This window comes from Moschus berezovskii, chromosome 10 (assembly GCF_049115385.1).
Source record: "Moschus berezovskii isolate FMDL1 chromosome 10, NW_MosBer_1.0, whole genome shotgun sequence".
NCBI lineage: Eukaryota > Metazoa > Chordata > Mammalia > Artiodactyla > Moschidae > Moschus > Moschus berezovskii.
Window position 1 is genome coordinate 76,768,163 of NC_142469.1, and position 22,571 is coordinate 76,790,733.

Here is a 22,571-nt window from a genome sequence, read left to right on the forward strand (position 1 = left end):
TAAATTCCAGAAAGGCAATCTGCAATTTTTTTTTCATAAAATTTTAATTTCACGCAAGAGTTTGAGCAAGCTCTGGGAGGTGGTAAAGGACAGGGAAGCCTGGCGGGCTGTCGTCTATGTGGTCACAAAGAGTTGGATGTGACTTAGCGACTGAACAAATATACTATCTTTATTCCTATAGATATCATAGTTTCTGCCAAATGAGTGCTGACACACAAAAGCTTTAAGAAGCATTTCAGAAAGAATGTTAGCAGTTAAAAGTGAATAATGAATGGTTATTTAATAGGTAGTACATATACTGCACTAAGATTCAGATAATGAAGAAATAAGTCACAGATTCATGAACTAGGCTTCTATCTATTATCTACTTGCTTAAGCACATTCAAACACCTTCATTGCAGATGTCACTAAGGAAAAATGGTTACAGGGTATCACACAATGAAAGTTAAATGAAATGTGAAATCTGACTACCCTAAAGTCGCCTATGAAGAGATCTTTTTCAGAAGGTCTAGGTGGGAATTAACATCCTCGATGGAAGCCCAGTCCTATCTAAAAAGTGTATCGTTTTTGGGTAATCAGAGCTTTGGAAATGATGTAAGGGAGCATGCCAGCCAGATCAGTTCAGTCAATCCTGGCGGCCCAGAGAGTGAGTGATATCTCAATCAGGCTCAAATCTAAGATATTCTGAAACATTTCTACATATTTTTGGAAACTAAGTATTTTAACTAAAGTAAAATACATAAAAGCAAAAATAGACCTGAAAATTAAAAAAATATATATATACATATATATATATCCCCATACATATAAACAGGACTGGTTGATCTTCTAATTGCTTTCAGCTGCAGGTATTGATCAGGTTCTCTTAGTTATAATGTACACATTAAATATTTATCCTTACCTCCAGTGGATGTTGGAAGATTTTTGTATTTCATAAATACCGAGACAATTATCATTAGCCTTCAACCCACTGTTAAGTTAAAAAAAATGAACTGTCAAGCTACAAACAACTTACTCATGGTGAAGCTTTAGGGAGTGAGGTATTGGAATCTGTAGTTTGGAGTTGTCATTTTGGGCTTTTCTGTTGAGGTGAATCCAAATGCAGGTCATGGCAAAGGCATGAGTTGACTGGGGTTTGTTAATGTCAGGAACTGGGATAAACTAAAAAAGAACAATTTGCATATTATAAGAAAGAGTAGAGTGAACTAATTATATATATTACAGTAATCCATTTCTGCTACACTTCTTTTTAAAATATCCTGTATTAATTTAGTTCTAGTTGTCCTTTGTTCAATAATACAAATCAGAAGATCTAACAGCTATCAAACAGTGAAACTACTAAAGGATTGCTTTTACTTTCCAAGAAAATAACAGAAATTCACAGGTGCTTAGTCAAGCTTCTCCTACTGTCACAGAGCATTCATAATCATTAAATTTTTATTCTTTAAAATTTAAACACAACATATGAAAAATCACATCATTATTTTACTGAGTGTGATAAACATGAATAGAGAATGTCTAAGAGTCACATGTATGCTTTTCAACAACATGTAAGAGATAAGCAATCTAAATGAGCAGCATCAGACATACTGTACATTGACGGGTGAAATGACATAGATGTCTGGAATCTGCTTTAAAATTATCCAGCATTAGGAAAAACAAGATGAGGAAGAAAGATGAAATAAGAATATTTCTTGGTGATGGGTACATGAGAAGGAAAAACAAGCTGAGGAGGAAAGATGAAATAAGAATACTTCTTGATGATGGGTACATGAGAGTTTCTTTTTTTAATTTACTCTACATTTTTGGTGCATTTAAAAATTTCCATAATAAAATGTTCCTAAAACATGGCAATCATTAATACATACCATATTTCAAACACCTTATATAATAAGCACTTAGGGTGACATTGGGGAGAAGGCAATGGCACCCCGCTCCAGTACTCTTGCCTGGAAAATCCCATGGATGGAGGAGCCTGGTAGGCTGCAGTCCATGGGGTCGCTAAGAGTTGGACATGACTGAGCGACTTCACTCTCACTTTTCACTTTCATGCACTGGAGAAGGAACTGGCAACCCACTCCAGTGTTCTTGCCTGGAGAATTCCAGGGACGGGGGAGCCTGGTGGGCTGCCGTCTATGGGGTCGCACAGAGTCGGTCACGACTGAAGCGACTTAGCAGCAGCAGCAGCAGTGTCACACTGGAGAAGGAAATGGCAACCCCCTCCAGTACTCTTGCCTGGAAAATTCCATGGATGGAGGAACCTCATAGGTTACAGTCCATGGGGTCACAAAGAATCAGACACGACTGAGTGACTTTACTAGTGTGACATACTCAATTAGCAAACAACCAAAAAAAAAAAAAATTAACAGATACTGATGTTATTTGGTCCTTAAATGTGTATAGATTAAAACAGTTTCACGCTCTTAAAAAATTGTAAACCTTTTTAAAATATAGAGAAAGAGCTTGCTATACTAGATGTTCAACTGTGATTTGACTGTGATTAAAGATAAACTTCAGAAACAATCTAGTTAAATTTCTTCATTTTACATAGAAATGAACTAATGTCAAGAAAGACTGAATGTCCATCCCATGATTACAGCTATTACAAAAACTGGGGAAAGAACCATGTTTCCAGTTTTCAAGTCCAGTGCTCTTTTCACAAAATTACACTAACATTCTTAAACATAAACCAGACGTAATTCTAATCACACTAGCCAAACTTACTTCTTTTTCCGGGTACAGAAGGTCGAAAAGCTTCATGACAGGGAGAAAATCAGCTAGTGCATTTTTCTGAATACTTCCAGAAATGAATTGCAAGAGAACCCACATAAGATGATCTCTGCCTTTAATCAGTCCTCGCCCTGCCAACTGTAAAAGATATTTAAATGCATAGCTACACAGTCAAAGAAACAGATATATAAAGTTTAAAGAAAAGAGAGAGAGAAATCTTGTTCTTAGAAAGTTAGAATCTAACTTGGGCATTTACTGATTACTTTGTCTCTACTCAAGGCACACCCAGCAAAGCTTTTAAAATTAATATTGCTTCTCCCTTATCTCCAAAACAACTATGCATATCAAAAATGAAATGTTTTAGACATAATTCAGTCGAGTATGTGTGCACGAGAATCAAGTTTAATATGGGAATATTACTAAAAATACTGCATCAAAACACAAGGAGTCTGGGGTGGGAGGTGGGAGGGAGGTTTAAGAGGAAGGGGACACGTGTGTACTTATGGCTGCTTCATGTTGATATGTGGCAGAAGCCAACATAACAATGCAAAGCAATTATCCTCCTAATTGGATAAAATAGATAAATTTAAAAAAATACCAGAGTTTGTTATTGTTATAACAAAAAGGTTTATTTTTAACTCTTCAAGGACTGGTTATCAAAAATACTTTTCCTGGTTCCCTATAGATTGGAAGAGAAATCAGTGGTGGTGACAAAGGTGGTAAGGAAGTGGTGGTTAAAAGGATTTTAACAACTCTTATGAAAAATGTCCCCAAGATAATGCAGGCTATCAAGATGTTACAGACATAACACTTATTTTATTCCCACTCAATGTGTATAAAGCCTTATACCTAAAACCAGCCCTTCCCACACACTTACTCTTCCACACGTGTTCTCTGTTTTGGATTCATTGTCCTCTTTCACTGATCCTAGGTTCCTATTACTCTCTCTGTCACCTATTGCCATCAAGTCCTATTCCCAGCCTACCTGGTTTCTGGCTCCTCCTCTTTTCCGGTTTAGGCCCTCAGCCTCTCTCACCCAGACCAGTGCAACAGCTCCCTTACTAGTTTCTTGGCCTCTGATTTTGGCTTCATTTATCTCTACGTCACTGTCTTCCCATATGTGATGCTTAGCAATAATTTTTCCAGCTTGTATCTGATGATGTCTTTCCGTTCCTCATTTACTTCCCCAAGTAAATTTAAATCCTTAGAACACACACAGGGGCATATAAGGGTCTCCATGTCTGGTCTTACTTTCCTGCTTTCCTCATCTCACCAACACTTTCCTTTCTATAGTTTTCTTTCATGTTTTCATATATTTCTACCTCTTTCTAAATGATCATTTTATGGCCATGGAAACACTTTCCTCTTTTTCCCCTTGGTAAATTTCTACTTGTCTTTCAAGTAATAGTTTCAAGCCCCCCTTGATAAAGCCATTCTTGGGTGTCTTTAACAGGGAGTTTTCTCTTTCATTTCTATTGCAAGGAAACATGCTTCCATTATTATTATAATCCAACTGTTTATACCTACATCTTCTCACCAGTAAGGAGCTCTTTGAGGGTACTACATTAGTGCCTTCTCATTTTGTATCTCCTGGTCCTGGCACTGTGAATATGTGGAATAAATAACCGAATCAAGTTTTTACAGTGACAAGAAAGTGAAAAGTGAAGAAACCATAAGAGCACTGAACAAAAGAGAAATCAGAGTTCGGAACTTCTGTTCACTAGATACACCCGTCTAAAATATACTAATCAACAGGTGAAGTGGCTCTGAGAAAGGGTGTGTACTTACCTTCTGATGAAGAGAAAGGACCATATGTGGGAAACTTGCAAACTGGAAAAGCACAAAGAAAATGAGCTGACTCGAGAGATGCTGCCAGAGGAGTTGGCTTGTTCCCCCGTCATCAAACTTCTCCTCGGTCTCAGATCGCTCCATGGCATAAACCACCAGATCCACCAACTGGTCCTCCAGCACAGGGCAGCGCTGCTTGTGCTGTGGGGCAGAGATTAAATACAGTATTCCAAAGCTTCCCAGTTAGTTTCAGAAGTTACCAGTTAATGGGTATTCATTGTAACAAAGAGGCCAAGAAGCATGGAATGAAGTTGAACTTAGAAAGTTAAGGCTAGGTTTAGTCCATTAAAGCTGCATCATGTTATATTATCACAGAGGATGAGTTTCATAAAAAACTAGTTTTCAGGTCTCACCTAAAACAGGTTTCCCATTAACGTTTGACTTTTACTACAGACATCATTGTTCCAGAATGACAGAGGGAACTACACAGTAGAAAATTCTGTTATTTATTTCTTGAACAAAGATCATTTTAAAGATACATGAAATGGTGATTAACAGTATTAATTCTGTAATCTAACTCAAAAAATGAAAACCCTGGATTTCCAGGAATCACATATTATGACAAGGGAGCAAACAAAGCAGTGTGTGATCTACTTACTTAAAAGTAGTCACCACTGGTTTACACTAGCTTTATATACAGAGGTATATCTAAATATTCAATGTCTGTTTTCAACATGTGGTACTTATTTGATACTGAAATGGAAACTTCCTCTATTTAAAACAAACAAAAAAAAAGAGACTTCAAGGTTAAAGCTATGTTCTTCCCTCTTAGAAGTCAAACATTATGCAGCTTTAATTTTAAATTAGACTATTTTAAAATCTAAAACAAGAAAAAGAATTGAGTTTAAACACTAAAAATGAAAATGCAACTTCCCTTTCTAGAGGCAAAAAGGTTTATGCTTTTTAAAGTGATTCAAAAGCTTTTATCAAAAGAAATGTTAAGCCATATTTTAAGCCATTTTCATATTTTTAATAAAATATGTTATATGACTTAATAGCCAGGCAGTTGGAAGCCTTACTAATGAATACAATACTAATATAGATGCTTTCCCTATAAACTTTAGATGTGATTATTAGTCTTTTGCCATGAAAAAGGGATATGATTTCTTTAAATTTAGGGGAAAAATGCAAAATGGGGACGAATTTGGAAAAAAACAAAACATAATGAATAGCATCCCCTCTTTTGCATGCTTTCTGCCAGCTCCAAACTCGTAAAGCTCCAATATAGCTGCACTTCCTTAAAGCATGCAAATAAAACAAACATCTATCCAAAACAGTAAGCATCAATGGTTGTTTCATAATTTTTCCAAAAACACAATGCCATGATCACAGTTCAATCACATTACAGTTTTACGAAGAGCAATATTAACACCACCAGTTGGGACTACAGTACTTTTCCTCCAAATGTAATTATCATTATGAAGCAGAGCAAAGTGCAACAGACAACACTACAAACTATTTCTTAAATCAGCATGCAAAACTACTGTGTACAGGGCTTGAAATTCACTAGTTCTGCCAACCACCAACAACCTAAGAAATGTGTCAGACAACACAAATTTAGAGTGAGATCATTCAAAGTATACAAGAGTCAGAAAAATTTGTGAAAAGAAGTAAAGCCAGGATTTCCAGTAGGAATTTTTCGTCAGTGATGGGAATTTGGTTCGAGTTTGGAAACTAACCAATTTGTCATCTATTCCTTCACCCGTGACAGTCTTCCATCAATCTGCTTCAGGAAAAAAGAATAAACTAAACAAAGTTGGTTTTTAGCACCTGGGTCATTTTTTTGAGTTTTCCATGTTAGTACTAGGTATTTGTTTTAAAGAACTGAATTTTAACCTACATATTTTTAGAAGTGTAGTGATTTATGGTCAAAGAGTTCATGATTCAGAGGAAAACCAAAAATACTAAGATTTTGGAAAAGTAAGAACTAGGAAATTTACAGTCAAAACTGACAATCATTCAATATGTATTAAGACTCAAGATTACCCCCAAATTTTCTGTTAATAGTTAAATCAGTCAGGTATATCTAGGGTACCAAATGCAGCTACTTAGTCTGAGGGTAGAAGAACATCTGTCAAAATTAACTCTGTATTTCCCAGGTGTTTTTGGTTAAATCCAAGGATAGTTCTCAAACCAAGCTTAGGGAGTGCTTAAACTTATGTTCCTCTTTTACTTGCCAATTTTAATAATACCAAAAAAAGAGAAAGAGAGAGAAGTATGGATTATAAAATGAGCTGTGCTGCTTTAGAGTACGTTTTGTTTTAGTTTTCAACTGCTAAAAGATTTAAGTACATTAAAATTAAGACTCTCCACCACATAAATTATTTTATAAAGTGGAACAAATCTGTAAATCAGTTTAATGACTTGTGAATAAAGGCTTATTATCAATCACTAGACTAGTAGCCAATGGATGCTATGTCTATGACTATTCACAAGTTGCTGAAAGCTTTCATAAATTTAAGTCTTCAAGATAGAGATATACAAGTTGAATTAGCTTGCTGCTGCTGCTGCTAAGTCACTTCAGTCGTGTCCGACTCTGTGTGACCCCATAGACGGAAGCCCACCAGGCTCCCCCGTCCCTGGGATTCTCCAGGCAAGAACACTGGAGTGGGTTGCCATTTCCTTTTCCAATGTGTGAAAGTAAAAAGTGAAAGTGAAGTCGCTCAGTCATGTCCGACCCTCAGCGACCCCAAGGAATGCAGCCTACCAGGCTCCTCCATCCATGGGATTTTCCAGGCAATAGTACTGGAGTGGCCTGCCATTGCCTTCTCCTTGAATTAGCTTACATCATACATATATGTATGTTTTATGCATGCTTAGTTAAAGCCTCTTTATAGCAGTAAGAATCTAAATTCAGCATTTTAATTTCTGTATAATGGTTCAAACTGTATTGGAAACTTATCTTAGATTTTCAATCTGAAAATCAGGCACAGGGCATTAATGGAAACATGAATATTAACCCCCACCCAGGCCCTTGATTTTTTCCCACCACTATTTAAAATGGCAAATGATAATGCCTTCAGTCTTAGTAACCATATCCTATATTAAGTGGCCCCTGATATTTCCATGTAATGGTTTTGGTACTGCGTATGTGGTACAATTTTAACATATTATAATTAGGTGTGTGCATTCTAAGTTGCTTCAGTTGTGTCCGACTCTTTGAGACCCCATGGACTGTAGCCCACGTAGCCTCTCTGTCCATGGGATTCTCCAGTAAAGAATATTATAGTGGGTTGCCATGCCCTCTTCCAGGGAATCTTCCCAACCCAAGGATCGAACCTGTGTTTCTTGTCTCCTGCGCTGGCGGGTTGGTTCTTTAACACTAGTGCCACCTGGGAAGCCCATGCACTTAGGTAGGCATTGGTTAATTTTAAAAACAATTATTTCAGAGATAGAAATTAATTTTAAGGCAGTATTTATTCAGGACAACTTGGGAAGAAAAATCCCTTTGTATTTCATTTATCATATTCTCTACCAACCAGAACTGGAGTCCCCTGCCAGTTAATACCACTTTCAATGGTGCCTTTTAAGGATAAACTGAATGATCAATCTAGTACTTCACTATCTCAGCATAGTCAGAGTTCATACACCACCACATCTAAGAGCTTGAGGAATGAATCTGTTTTGTAATGCTCTTTTTCAGTGGAAGGAATACAAACTGTTGTGCAAACACACAAAACAGGATTCTTCCACTGTGAACACTCTACCCTATTGGTCACAGAACTGGGCTATTTATGACCTTCTGAATGCAATGATTTTAGGATAAAGTACCATAGCCCAATTCCTACTGGAAAATACAATGTGGACAGCTCTTAAAAGGTTTCAAAGCTTTAAGGAAATTATTGCATTGCTAGAGAAAGGATAAGAAAGTATGGTGCTGGATATAGTTCTGTAACGTTAAAAGATGTGATAAATTGTTAATTTTTAATCATATGCTTCTTATACAGTGTGCTCTCATTTTCCACCCTACTTTCTCGGTGGAAAAAATAACATGTCAACTCAGCGTATATCTTACATTTACAAATCCACTCACTACAGTGTTTTCTACCAAAACAATTACTGATGAACTGTGAACTTGTGACAATGTTTACACTATAGTGGGATCAATATTAATAATGCTCTGTCAGCATTTCCATTATAAACTTTATTTTTTACGGATTTATGTCTTAGTCATAAACTTTTTTTAGGTTGAAACTTGTTATTAGAAGGATCAAATCAGAAATATCCTTCTCTAAATTTCGTCAATTTCTCGTTTGAGAAGAACTGCCCTCCAAAAGCAAAAAGTTAAGGCTGGCTAAGGATATCTGGGGGGCGGGACTCAAATGACCATGGGTATGTTTATTCACCAAACTGCAAAAAAAAAAAAAACTGAGTCAAGTATGCCTTAAAGTTCATTGCAAAAATTAGGCTTAAGACATAGCATGAAAGCATTCTTTCAAGGTTAACTGAATACTTACCTCTAACTCAAGGGAAAGCTCATCAGAGTGAATGACTTGGTGTTTAAGATGTTACATGGACAGGTTATGTGAGGTAACTGTCAGATACTGTGGTGTGAAGCAGTTTCAGTTTCACATGAACAAAGGCTTGTCCAAACAAGGAGACTTGGTAAATTTTTCAGAAGAAAAAACTTAAAATAATAAAAGAGATACTGCTACTAGGGTGAGGTTTGGCATGCAAAGTTTCAACACTGAGCAAGTTTTATGGCCAAGCTCTATGTCCTGAAAAATAGGGCTTTATAAATGGAAGCATTGGCACAACCTTCACTATAGTATTGCAAACAGCAACGCTATTTTATACGACTCGGACAAGAACGTCTTATTAAGATACAAAGCTGGTCTAGTTTAATATGCTGGGCTCAAAAATCTTTAACAAAAATAATCAGAATCACTATTTTACTTAAAATCTCAGAGGCGAAAAGTCCTGGAACAGACTTGGGAATGTATAAGAGTTCGTTTTGTAAAGTCTGGCCATTTCGTGTTCCTCCTGCCACAGGTGGGCGCTTCCACTGAGAGGCGCTCACTCCAGGAGGGGGTCACTTCCGGCAAAGACTGACAAAGAAGGGTGTTTGTCAAGCAGGTGTGGGGTCACCTAAGAGTGTGACATTTCTTAGTCAATCTCCACGTTTCCAAAAAAAACTTCCCCATGTAAAGCTTACCACTCCAACTTGTAAAAGTAACGTATCTCTGTTAAACTGTTTTTTCTTTTTTTGTTTTGCTTTTAATTTGTTTTTAGGCAAAGCAAGGCAGGTATTTTTTATTGATGTTGTTTTTTGTTTATCGTTTAATTATCTGGAAAGATAAAGGCCACCACAAATCTTTCCATCTCTGAAAATTCCACCAGGCTAGCTTTAGCCCTAAAGTAGGAAAAACAGTAAAATGGAGTGGGAAGGAAAAACAACTCATCAAAAAGTGACAGGCTTTATCAAGTGCCAGGTGTTGTCTCTTGATATAAAAAAAAAAAAAGAATATTAAAAAAAAAACCCCAAAACAAACAAACACCAAAAACCAAAACCAAAAACAATCCACCAAAAACAACTCTCATATCCCAAGAAGAAATTCATTTTAGTGGCCTTGGTCTCAGCATGGTCCTGCCAATTTCAAGCCCCGACCATACATGTATTCTCTAAATGGAATCAGTGGCTACAAAGCGGCCAGCGTATCGTTAGTCACAATACAACAGTAAGGTTGTGAACATACCTGAGCAATGTTCAAGGTCTAGAGCATTGGAGGATGGGCAGGACAAGACAGGACAGAACAAAAATAAAGGAAGAAAAAAAGAAAAGACAAAACAGTGACTATGAGGCCAGCCTCAAGGAACCCAGAGTCAGCACAAACCCGCCCACATGTTAAACCACCAAAAACATACACCAAAAAGAAAAAAAAAAAAAAACAGCAATTGAGGCCACACTGAAGATACCAAGGGTTATAAAAATAGACACCCAAACAAAAAGAAAAGTCAAAAATTATGGTTAAGTCATGTGTAGGTTTCTCTGGCAAAAGGTATACTTGAAACTGGCCTTATAGAAAAAAAAGCAATGCAAAATAAACCAACTTTTAAAATATCTCCTTTTTAATTTAAATATTCTTAAAGCAATATATAAATGACAGAAACAATACATTACTTAATAAACCATATATTAAAAAAAAAATCATCAAATAGTTCTTAACTGTTTTGCTCAGTTAGCTATAGCAAAGAAAAGAGAAAAGAATAGTGCAGATTCTATGCAGAATTTACTAGGTTTCCAGCACAGTACAGTACCTGCTTATTTAAACCTAGCATATTGCAGACCATATCCCTGGAATAAGGCTGCTCCAAAACATATCTCAACAAAGCAGTCTGTGGTTCAAACAGATCCTTTAAAGAAAATAAAGAAAATCATTGCTTCAAGATCAGAGTTAATGTTCATTCAAAAAATTTGAAATTGGGATAAAAAAAATCCTCTAAAGGCTCTTGTTACCTTCACACAGTATGCAGTATCTAGTGGGAAAAAATCAAAGGATTTTAGTGTTTACAATTAATCTGCTCCCACCCTTCATTTGATAAATGATGTAACTGAGTTGAAGTCATAGAGAAAACCTTAGGAATGGCTTTGGCCACAGTCACGTGAAAGTCTTAAGCATCACTGTAAGGAAAGGATTTTCTGCCCAGAAATCTAATCAAAGAGGAAAGGAGGCAGTTTCTAACCATTCTTCTGTAAGTGTAAACATAAACATCATTTCCAGATTCGGGAGGACAAATGACTTGACAGCAGAGGGATTTATAGTGTAGATTCCGAATCAGATTATCTGAGTTCAAATCCTGACCATACTGTTTGCTAAAGTTAACACCCCACTCTGTGTCTCAGTTTCATCACCTGGATAGTGGAAATATTAAGATGATAGTTAAGAATAAAAGTTGTTATGAAGTAAAGTTCTTAAAACTGTGCCTGGCATAGGAAGTACACAATAAGTTTATCTGTTTTTATTACTGCTATGATTGTAAATTCCATTTAGTTTATCACTTTTTCATCTCTCAAAGTTTTGCTAACTAATATCCCAAGAGCTGTAAATTGTCACCTTAGTTGTACTATTTTACCCTCCTTCACTTTGGGATAAGTCTCCCAATCACTCTCTACATCATTTTTGACGTGAAACATTTACATGAAAACTATTTGGCCCTCCCTATAACCTGCTCTGTCATCACTCCAAACTCCAAGATAGTAAGATAAATCTGCCATATGTGTTTCATCATAGCTTTAAGTCTATATCTCATATTTCATATTATGGATATATGTGGATTTTTCTCCTTGAGAAATTTCTACTCTACTTTTGTCCTTCCCCACCTCTCCTCTTTGGAAAAAAATGCAACAAATAAGGAGGCTCACTCTTCAAGTTTCAGGGACACTGCAAATTCATTTTTGGTCCTTGCTTTGTAAAGGAAAAGTGAAAACAAGGAATCAATTTAAAAATCCAATTTTCTAACACCAAGTACTTTGCCAGAAGTGGACCACTGGACCATAAACACCTGCATAATCACAAACCACAGGCTAAACTTGGATCCTGAAAGCATATGACATAAACCATAGTTTATGGTTATAAACTATCTTTCATTGAATATTTACTTTTTTCAGTCTATGAAGAGACAATTTAGCATTACACAATATATAATCTGGATGAAGACTCTGATGGATCAAAAGCTCCATCATACTGAGCAACATACCTTATCATACGGCAAAAGGCCTTTCAAAGGAAAACGGAGAGTTGCAGGGTCCAATTTCCATGAATTACAAATGGCACCCGAATTATTTACAACTGGTAGAAGGCTGCAACGGCCTGTAGGAATTACAAAAAATGCTTCTAAATAAATGTGAACATAGCAATGCCTAGTCCTTCATTCGCTCTATAAATAGTTACTGAATATCATGCTGAACCAGGCAATAGTTAAAAATATGTTTTAATTAGCTAGAAGTCTGGGAATTTTCTTTGAATATTTTTAACCCAGCTGGTTAAAGACCAATTTGTACAAAACTTCCAAACTCACAAATGTTGCATTTGTCCAGGGACAGAGTTCAGCAAGCTACAATCCATGAACCAAATCCACCTGCTCTCGTTAAGTTTTATTGGAACGCTATTCCTTCTGCTCCGGAGAAGGCAATGGCAAGCCACTCCAGTACTCTTGCCTAGAAAATCCCATGGATGGAGGAGCCTGGTAGGCTAAAGTCCGTGGAGTCGCTAGGGGTAGGACATGACTGAGCGACTTCACTTTCACTTTTCACTTTCACACACTGGAGAAGGAAATGGCAACCCACTCCAGTGTTCTTGCCTGGAGAATCCCAGGGACGGGGGAGCCTGGTGGGCTTCCGTCTATGGGGTCACACAGAGTCGGACACGACTGAAGTGACTTAGCAGCAGCAGCAGCAGCATTCCTTCTGCACTCTAATGGCAGAGTTGAGTAGCTGTAAGAATGCATAGCCCACAAGGCCAAAATATCTGTTGTATCACCATTTATAGAAAAAGTTTACAGACCTTTAATCGTGGGTCAAACTAAGTAACTTTAAACAGGATGTTCCTAGAGGCCTTAGATGTAGTATATGACCATTAATCAGTTCATGTATCCAAATGCCTGATAAATGTTGTCACTGGGATGTCCTACAGGCACCTTAAGTTCAATATAACATAAACTAAACTCATCCTCACTCTTCTCAAATCTGCACCACTTTCCATAATTCATCAAATGATGTCAATATCCACTCAGTTATGAAAGCTAAAAGCCTAAGAATTATCAGTCTAGTGTCCTTTTCATGTCTTTTTTGTATTTCCAGTGCTCAGAATAGCACCTGATTCACAGAAAGTACTAAAAACTTGGTCATTGATTAAATAAGGGTCTATAATCCCAGGTGGTTCTGAGGCTACCATGATTTCTAGAAGTAATTCAAGAATATACATATGAGAACTGTAAAAACTGCAAATCATGTGCTTATTTTTAAAAGGAAATTCAGAAACTCTAATAAACATGAAACAAGTGGAAAACAAAACAAATTATATACAGAGCAAAGGTGTGAACTGGAATAGGCTGGGAGTCAGACAATGCGGTGTACTAGAGCCAGAGAGACAGATCTGCTGAGACTTCCAGGTGCCTGGGGAGTAGAGTTATACTCCAAAGAGTATAAAAGCTCCCAGAGTTATACTAAAATGGCAAGTCACCAACACATGTATAAGATTTCATCTGTCAAATTGGTTCAGTAGTCAGCTCACTAAAAATCAGGTACTATTTAGAATATTTTAAATTATAATCCTACCACAAATGGAGTTTATCCTTGCTGTTGGCCTGAAGGTATCCACAAAGTCTGATACCAGGTTTCCAAGTAACTAAAACAAAATGAAATGAAAACAAGTAAGTAGAAAAATAAAATCAAGATGCTCTGAATATAAGAATCATTTACATAAAATGAGAATAATATGTAAAGATTTAGTACAATTCCTGGCACATAAAACTACTCAAAAGTTAGTTCTCTTTCACTTCCCCCTAAACAATTACTTACCAGTTCATTTATCCCTGAATTAAGCCAGGTCATACCACCATGTCCTTGGCTATTTGATGAAGCTGTCTATATTTTATGAAATAATATATATAAACTATCTCAACAGGACAGCAGAGAAATGAAAGAAATGCATCATAAAAAAAAAATCACATATTATCCAAGGATAAAGTGACCATTAAAAAATAAGCATACAAAATATCAGATTAGTAATTTTTAGTACAAATTTCTATGAAAAAATTTAAAAACATCAGATTTACCCAATGTGGAAGTTTTCCCTCAGGATATAGTTTCCTGATCTCTGTGACTGCAAAATATGCTGGTAGTAAACAAGCATTTCTTTCCAAGATATATGCTATAACCTAGGAAAAATAAAAGGGCTATGTTGTTATTTTGAATAGTCCCACAGATGTGCCCTTTAAATCCAACAACAATGATATTTAAAAAGTAGAGATATTTAAAAAAAAAAAAAGTAGAGATATTATTTCATGGATTCAGTTGGCTTAAATATAGCATACAAATTCATTTAAATGTGAATATCTAAAAGTGAAGATTAATACAATGATTGCTGATAGTAAATAACAGATTAGATTCCTGATAGTAAGTAACATTGAACATGCATTAAATATTGGTAGACTTCCCTGTTGGATCAGGTGGTAAAGAATCCGCCTGAAATTCAGGAGACCAAATTTCGATTCCCGGACAGGGAAGATCTCCTGGAGAAGGGAATGGCAACCCACTCCGGTATTCTTGCCTGGAGAATCCTATGGACAGGGGAGCCTGGCAGGCTATAGTCCATAGGGTCACAAAGGGTCAGAAATGACTGAGTGACTAAAACCAACCGGAAGGCAACAGACTAAAATAACAATTCTTGCAACATTAGGTACAAAGCACAAAGATCTTTAAAGTGGCCCACAGGATGACATCTTATAATGGGTGAAGATAGAATAATATCAATATTGTTGTTTTCATAATTAAAAACTATGAATTAAAATGTAAAATTTCCTCTTGAAATACAGTGGAAGTGAAATAGTACCTTTAAAATATGATTTTTGTAGAAGTAAAGAAATGGAACATTTTACAAACTACCGTAAATTTTAAAAGCATGGAATATAAAACTAGACATCTTTAGGAGACGATCAATGAATTGCAGACAAGTTTAAATTACCTCTCTTGCTGCCAAAAGCTGCTGTACAACAGCTGAGCTCACTGTATTGGGAATTGTCAAGATTTTCTCCAAAATCACTTTTAAGAGATCTCGAACACCCTGATAGAACAAAAAGTCATAGATTAAATTTTTAAAAAGTCCCAGATGCTGGTTAAAGTGCCTAAAGCTTTCAAGATTATATACTTGGAAAAATATGTAACCCTCAAAGCCACACTTCTAAATTATCTGAACCAAAGCTAACATTCAAACCCCTAACATTAACCCAAGAGAAGTGTCATGTTCCAAAGCAGAATTCTAAAGAATGGCTTGCCATATGAATGAACAAAGGAAGCCACTGATAGATAAAAATTAAACTTTTCACATTCTGTTCAGCTTTTCTTACCTTCATAACATTAGAAAAATATCTATTATTATGAGGGACCAAAAAGTTTAATTTGAGCTTGACAGACAAAAATATATTTGGAAGAACTTGAAAACACTCTGAAAAACATGGACAATAAATATTCAACTTTTTGGCAGACAACCTTTTCTGCACCTTCCTTCTGGTATATATTCTAACTTCATTCCCTCTTTCTCATCATCCATCACATACTTTAACCCCTCAATCTTAGCCAATAAAGCTATTCTGCTAACTGATCATCTATTCAGATCTATTACCAGCTGCATTATTTCAGAGCAGAATCTAATACACAGAGAAGTCATTTCATTCCATAGCATAAACTATGTGATCAGTCTTGTAAAAGACAGACAAAACATATACATGAAAGAAACAATTATGAAGCACCATACAAATAAGGAGGTAAAAACTACATATTAACTTGCTAAGGAAAGTACAAGTAAATAGAAAATAATCAGAAAAGGCTTCTTAGAACTAATTTTGTATGAAATCATGACTCCGGCCAATAATTATTAGTTAAATAATTTGAGATCAGTGAAAACACAGATATAATGCACAGGGTCAGGTATCTGCAAGTCTTTCAAGAGACAATAACAAAGGTGGCTTGAATGAATTAGAAGCTTCTGCAGCTGTGGAGCTTCTGAGCTGTGTTATGAGACACAATTAGAGAGTGTATGTTATTGGTTTTGGTCAAGAGCAGAGTGCTAAAGATACCATTAAGGAATGACAGTGTCCAAGGTGGTCAAGGTGAAGCAGGATTTGCTCCCTTTGTCAGCTGATGCCTGCATCCCTTCTCAATTCCACACCTCCCTGCTCTACGCCCTTCCTTTGGAAAGGAGCCCCAACATCATAAGATCAATGGCATGAGAGAAATGAGTCTGCCTGGTAACTCCCCACTTCTCATAGAAGTTCACTAGCCACCTGCACTTTTAAGAATGCTGGGAGAGGAGCAGAGAGCTGTGGGAAACACTGGGTGATTTTAAACTCCTTCAGGAAATATAACAAAAAAGAGACAGATTTTATAAATGCCTCCACTTCATTTCTCCTATGTGAAATTAAAATAACATACATTGAAAAATTAATCATATCTGACAGCGATTACTTTTTATAATTGGAAAAAAAAAATACCTTGTAATCCACCCCTCCAATTATTTTCCGAACCAGTTTAAATGTTAAGGCCCAAAGCTGTGTTCTTTCCCATTCAAGTGTGTCAGAGTTTATCAGGGATTCACAAACCATCCTAGAAAAAAGGAATACCCATTCCAGTTACAAAACAGAATTTTTGTAAGTTCTCTAATAGCCAAGGTCCACAAACTCTGGATATTATATTTGTCATAGTAAGTGTTAATAACTGTCATAAAGGTACATTATTCAAGCACACTTTCAAAAAATTACATAAAGAATTTTATATTTTTTACTTATATGAAAGACTAAACCCAAAGTAGAACTAAACCCAAAGCAGACTCCTTACCATCTTGAGCCACAACGGAAGTCCTAAAGTAGAACTGTTGCTGCTGCTAAGTCGCTTCAGCTGTGTCCAACTCTGTGCAACCCCACAAACAGAAGCCCACCAGGCTCCCCCATCCCTGGGATTCTCCTGGCAAGAACACTGGAGTGGGTTGCCATTTCCTTCTCCGATGCATGAAAGTGAAAAGTGAAAGGGAAGTCGCTCAGTTGTGTCCGACTCTTAGTGACCCTATGGACTGCAGCCTACCAGGCTCTTCCGTCCATTGGATTTTCCAGGCAAGAGTACTGGAGTGGGGTGCCACTGCCTTCTCCAAAATAGAACTAAGTAATATTAATTATGTTATATTTTTTGCTAGAAAGAAATGTACCAAAAGCTATTGGTTAAATGTTTGTTGCTGCTGCTGCTGTTAAGTTGCTTCAGTCGTGTCCGACTCTGTGCGACCCCATAGACGGCAGCCCACCAGGCTCCCCCGTACCTGGGATTCTCCAGGCAACAACACTGGAGTGGGTTGCCATTTCCTTCTCCAATGCCTGAAAGTGAAAAGTAAAAGTAAAGTCGCCCAGTCATGTCCGACTCTTAGTGACCCCATGGACTGCAGCCTACCAGGCTCCTCCGTCCATCTTGAGGACGGAGGGATTTTCCAAGCAAGAGTACTGGAGTGGGGTGCCACTGCCTTCTCTGTTTGACCCCACACGCTCTTCTGAAATGTAATATTGATGCTCCTCCCAGGAAGAGTATCAGTGTCAAAAGGGTAGAAAAAAAAAATCTATCCCTCAGTTTGGGCAGGTACAAAACTGGCAAATGGAAAGGCTTTCAAGGCTAGGCTTCTGCCTAGCCCTCTTATGAATGCTTGCTCCTGGACTCCACTATACTGTGAGAAAGTCAAGGTCACACAGAGAAGGCATATATAGGTTCTGGCCAATAGTGCCAGCTGATGTCTCTCAGGTGACAGTTAGGCATATGAATGGGAAAATCTTTGTCATGACTCCAGTCATAGCCACCATCTGATTGCAAACACAAAACCTGGGAAAATCCTTCCTACTCCGTGTCCAAGCAAGCACTGTAATCATGAATATTCACACACACACACACACACACACACACAAAGTACTACTCATCCACAAAAAAAGAATGAAATTTTGCCATTTGCAATAACATGGACAGACTGGAAGAGTACTATGCTAAGTGAAATAAGTCAGAGAAAGACAAATACTGTATGACATCACTTGTACGTGGAATCTAAAGAATTCAACAAACAAATCAGTGACTATAACAAATACAACAAACACTACCTGGAAAAGCTCGTCAAAGTGAGTGATTTTAATCCCTGGGCTAAAAGGCAAAGCCTGCCAGGTTTTGAGCACTTGAAGTATACAATTTTAAGAACATTGCATCCTCGAAATTAAAACTGAGATACTATGAAGCACTTTTTGTTGACTGTAACTGCCTTCTTTATTCTCTTATCCTTTTACAACAACCACCTCAATCAATTTCTAAACATTAATAAAAAAAAGAAAATCTTTTAGATTGCTCATATTCATCATTAACCATACCTGGGTGGAAGGAGACCAGTCTCGACTGCCATTGCTAAGCAGTCATAAAGAAAAGAAATTCTTTTAGGACTATGCTGGCCATGAATGAATTTAACAATCCACTGGATGCACTGTTCATGAGATTCCTGGAAAATTAGAAAATCACATTTTAGGTCTAAACTTATATTTTATAAGTAACAAATAGCTAATAGCATCTGGGAGTATATATGAAGACTATGAGTGAGATACTTCATTATAAGTTAATGGAAGAAAACAATTAAAAAAAAACTGAAAAAATTCAGATTTAGTAGCTGAGTTATATTAAGCTTAAAATCACACAATTACATAGATTAAAACTTCCACCATTTTTACTATATGGGACCTCCAAAAAGAGTATTTTATTAACATATTCATGATCAACAAAAAAGTCTAGCAAAGACGGTGTAAGACACTGTAAGCAGTGCCCTTAATGGCAGATATAAATATCCCTGTCACTGAAGGAAAAATCCACTATGAATTAGTACATCAACCTCATGAGAATTTAGTGAATCTAATCCCTAAGAGCCAAATCAGTTATGAACTGATCACATATCCAATTTCTAGACCTGCAAAACTTTAAATCTGATACAAAATGTGGTGCCCAAATCAAAGATTACCTTCCAGAATATCCTCAAGATGTCTTGCTCTGTGCTACCACTGTCCCTCCTACACATTTCTATTGCTGAATAAATAGTGCTGGTTTCAGTTCAGTCGCTCAGTCGTGTCTGACTCTTTGCAACCCCATGAGTCACAGCACACCAGGCCTCCCTGTCCATCACCAACTCCCGGAGTTCACTCAGACTCATGTCCATCGAGTCGGTGATGCCATCCAGCCATCTCATTCTCTGTCGTTCCCGTCTCCTTCCACCTCCAATCCCTCCCAGCATCAGAGTCTTTTCCAGTGAGTCAACTCTTCGCATGAGGTGGCCAAAGTATTGGAGTTTCAGCTTTAGCATCAGTTCTTCCAATGAACACCCAGGACTGATCTCCCTTAGAATGGACTGGTTGGATCCCCTTGCAGTGCTGGTTTAGAAATACTTATTTTCTTTCTGGATCCTCCATTAGAACACAAACTTCTTGAAGACAAGGGTTTTATCTTAACTCATAAAGTGTTTAATCAATTATTAAAGCATTAAAATGTTAGAAAGATGTAAGATGTTCAATATCACTCACAGAAATGCAAAATAAAACTACACTGAGATAAAATTTCTCATGCTATGACTGGTAAAGATCAAAAAGCTCATTAACATGCTACTGTGAGGCTTGAGGGGATAGCAATATATATCCCACTCATATTTTGCTAGTGGAAGGATAAATTGGTAAAACCCTTATGGAAGCTACTAATTATTTTTATAAAAACTACACATAGAAATATCCTCTGACCCAGCAATAATATATTCTGTGTCCCCTGCCTAAAACTATTCATTATAGTATTATTTAAAGAGAAAAAGGTAAGAAACAACCCATCACATGGTGGGGGACTGGTTAAACAAAGGATGGTGCAGCCATATAATAGGATATAATGCTGCTCTGAGAAAGAAAGAGGGAAGAAGTAACTTTAAATGGATTGATATAAAATTACATCAATTTGAGAATTGAAGAGGGAAAAAGCAAGGTGCTAATGAATAATGTACACGGCATACAGACATTCTATAACAATGATTCTATGCATTGAACACTACAGAAGTAAACATAAACTGGAAACACTGATTGCAGACAGAAAAAGAAACAAATAACTAAGCTAAGAGAAGCAGAAGGCAGATTACTCACTGGGTGGAACTTCTGGTACCCCTTTGCATTTTGCACCATATGAATATATTAGAAAATAATCGAAAGTAAAAGAAATGTAAAAGGACGAATGTACTGCAACTGTGCGATTCATTTCTGAGCAGTGAGTCTTAGTCACTAGTGGCTCGACTGTAAATCGTTCTCATTTTCCTACTTATAAGGCATCATAAGGAGGTAATAATGTACTACTGGGTCATGAGCTCTTTAAGCTTCAAACATTTTATCTTTCACAAGGCTGCAATTTCTGGTTAATGCTCTTTGTTATTAAGTTTTACTGTACTTGCCTCAATTCTGTTAAAGTATTTTTGGATCCTTACTGTGGCATCTTCTTATCTTTACTATAGTATCTTTATTATAATATCTTTGTATCAATGCTGTACCAGTTCCTTCATTGATTAAATGATTAAAGTTTTTATCCATTACAACTCCTAACACTGTTGTTCTGAAGTGCACTAAATAAGTCAGAATAGGATGAAAATGGTTTTATATAATCTAACTTGGGAGAGATTTATAAAAACAACTCACACTGTGCTATGGTCAACTTGATTTTTCAATACAGATTCTCTACTGGAAGAATATAAGTTGAAACGAACGGAAGCCAGAATAGACAAATAAAAGATGATGACAATTTTATTTCTCCTTTTCCAGAAAAACCTTAACAGCAACATCAAAGTAAGCATAAAGAAATAAAGGGCCAAAAATCCTCAGCTGAGTGTATATTAAAAATGCAGTGCTCACCTGAGAAAGACCAGCCCAAAATTGTCTGAAGGCCCCTAAACAGCTGATAAGTTTTGTTTTTTCATCTTCAGGGGTGTCCATAAACATACTAAAAAACAAAAATCGAATTATTTTCCACTAGTTTTAATTCAACGTAAACAGAATAGTAGATCTTATAAACCTCCAAGACAGATCTAAAGAAAATCTTACAAAGATACAATCAGGTAAAAACACAAAGATCTGCCATGTATACACTCACCCAGGGAAAGCCTCTTCTATAATCTCCGTTTTCTGTTAAAAAAAAAAAAATAGTAAACAACATGATTTTCTTATTTTAAGGGAGGGAGGGGGCCTCCCCGAGCAAAATAATACAATCCAACATAGGGCAAATCACCTTAGTCAGCAACGAGCAGAAACAAACAATACCCACCTGCTTGGTCTGTAACAAAGGGTGTTACGGGTTTCAAATGAGACCGAATTTGGCAGCAGTTTGAGAACCGCTCAGCCCTTGCACACAGACTCGATGTCACAACAAGGAAGAGGTGGGGAGAGGATGCGCGGGCCAGATTTCTTGAGCCGCTGCCCCCCAGGCACCCCCTCACCCAGCCATCGCCCTGGATCCCTGGCAGTTCCACTCACCACCACCTCCTCAAAAATGCTCTGCAGTTGCGTCTCCATCTGGACCATCACCCTCGCCTTCCGTGGACGCCAGGAGCGCGGCACGGGTCAGGCCCGAGCTCCGGCAATGGATGGGCAGAGGGCCGGAGACGCCTGCAGGTAACTTCAACTCGCCGGGGTCAACGTCTCCCCTGGGCGCCAAGCCGGCACTGTCCCCACAGGGGCCCAGCAATCAGCCGGAACTCGCACGGAAGCCTGGAGCGCTGGGTGTGCTCTGACTACGGCGCCCACAGAAACAAGAGACCCAGCCAGATGGTTCCGCCTGTGGAGAAGCGCGATCCACGAGCCAGATGCGAGCGCCCCCAAGTGAAACCTCCAGCGTAAGGCACCGCCGCCTGAGAAATCTGTATGCAGGTCAAGAAGCAACAGAACCTGACAAGGAACAACCGACTGGTTCCAAATTGGGAAAAGCGAAAGCGAAGTCGCTCAGTCGTGTCCTACTCTTTGCGACCCCGTGGACTGTAGCCCACCAGGCTCCTCAATCCACGAATTTTCCAGGCAAGGATATTGGAGTGACTTGCCATTGCCTTCTCCAGCGATCTTCCCAACCCAGGGATCAAACCCAAGTCTCCCTTATTACGGGCAGACGCTTTACCGTCTGAGCCACCAGGGAAGTCCATCAAATTGAGAAAGGAGTACATCAAGCCTGTATACTGTCACCCTGCTTATTTAACTTATATGCATGCAGA

At 37.6% G+C, this 22,571-nt stretch overlaps 1 protein-coding gene across 2 annotated transcripts in view; it reads right to left on the reverse strand.

Annotated features, from left to right (window-relative positions):
* MED23 (mediator complex subunit 23) overlaps positions 1-22,100 on the reverse strand; it is a 45,211-nt gene extending 23,111 nt beyond the window's left edge. The window contains exons 1-14 of one of the 2 annotated variants that reach the window (XM_055433135.2): positions 21,844-22,100; positions 21,464-21,495; positions 21,226-21,313; positions 18,682-18,806; positions 16,789-16,900; positions 15,264-15,362; positions 14,356-14,457; positions 13,856-13,925; positions 12,277-12,389; positions 10,837-10,932; positions 10,275-10,292; positions 4,519-4,719; positions 2,725-2,868; positions 1,016-1,161 (exon numbers count right to left, since the gene is read on the reverse strand). In XM_055433135.2, coding sequence (XP_055289110.1) covers positions 1,016-1,161; positions 2,725-2,868; positions 4,519-4,719; positions 10,275-10,292; positions 10,837-10,932; positions 12,277-12,389; positions 13,856-13,925; positions 14,356-14,457; positions 15,264-15,362; positions 16,789-16,900; positions 18,682-18,806; positions 21,226-21,313; positions 21,464-21,495; positions 21,844-21,891 — 1,394 coding nt within the window. In that variant the 5' untranslated portion in view covers positions 21,892-22,100. The remainder of the gene's footprint in view (positions 1-1,015; positions 1,162-2,724; positions 2,869-4,518; positions 4,720-10,274; positions 10,293-10,836; positions 10,933-12,276; positions 12,390-13,855; positions 13,926-14,355; positions 14,458-15,263; positions 15,363-16,788; positions 16,901-18,681; positions 18,807-21,225; positions 21,314-21,463; positions 21,496-21,843) is intronic. The other variant, XM_055433136.2, reaches the window with a different exon arrangement.
* Positions 22,101-22,571: the final 471 nt, after the last annotated feature.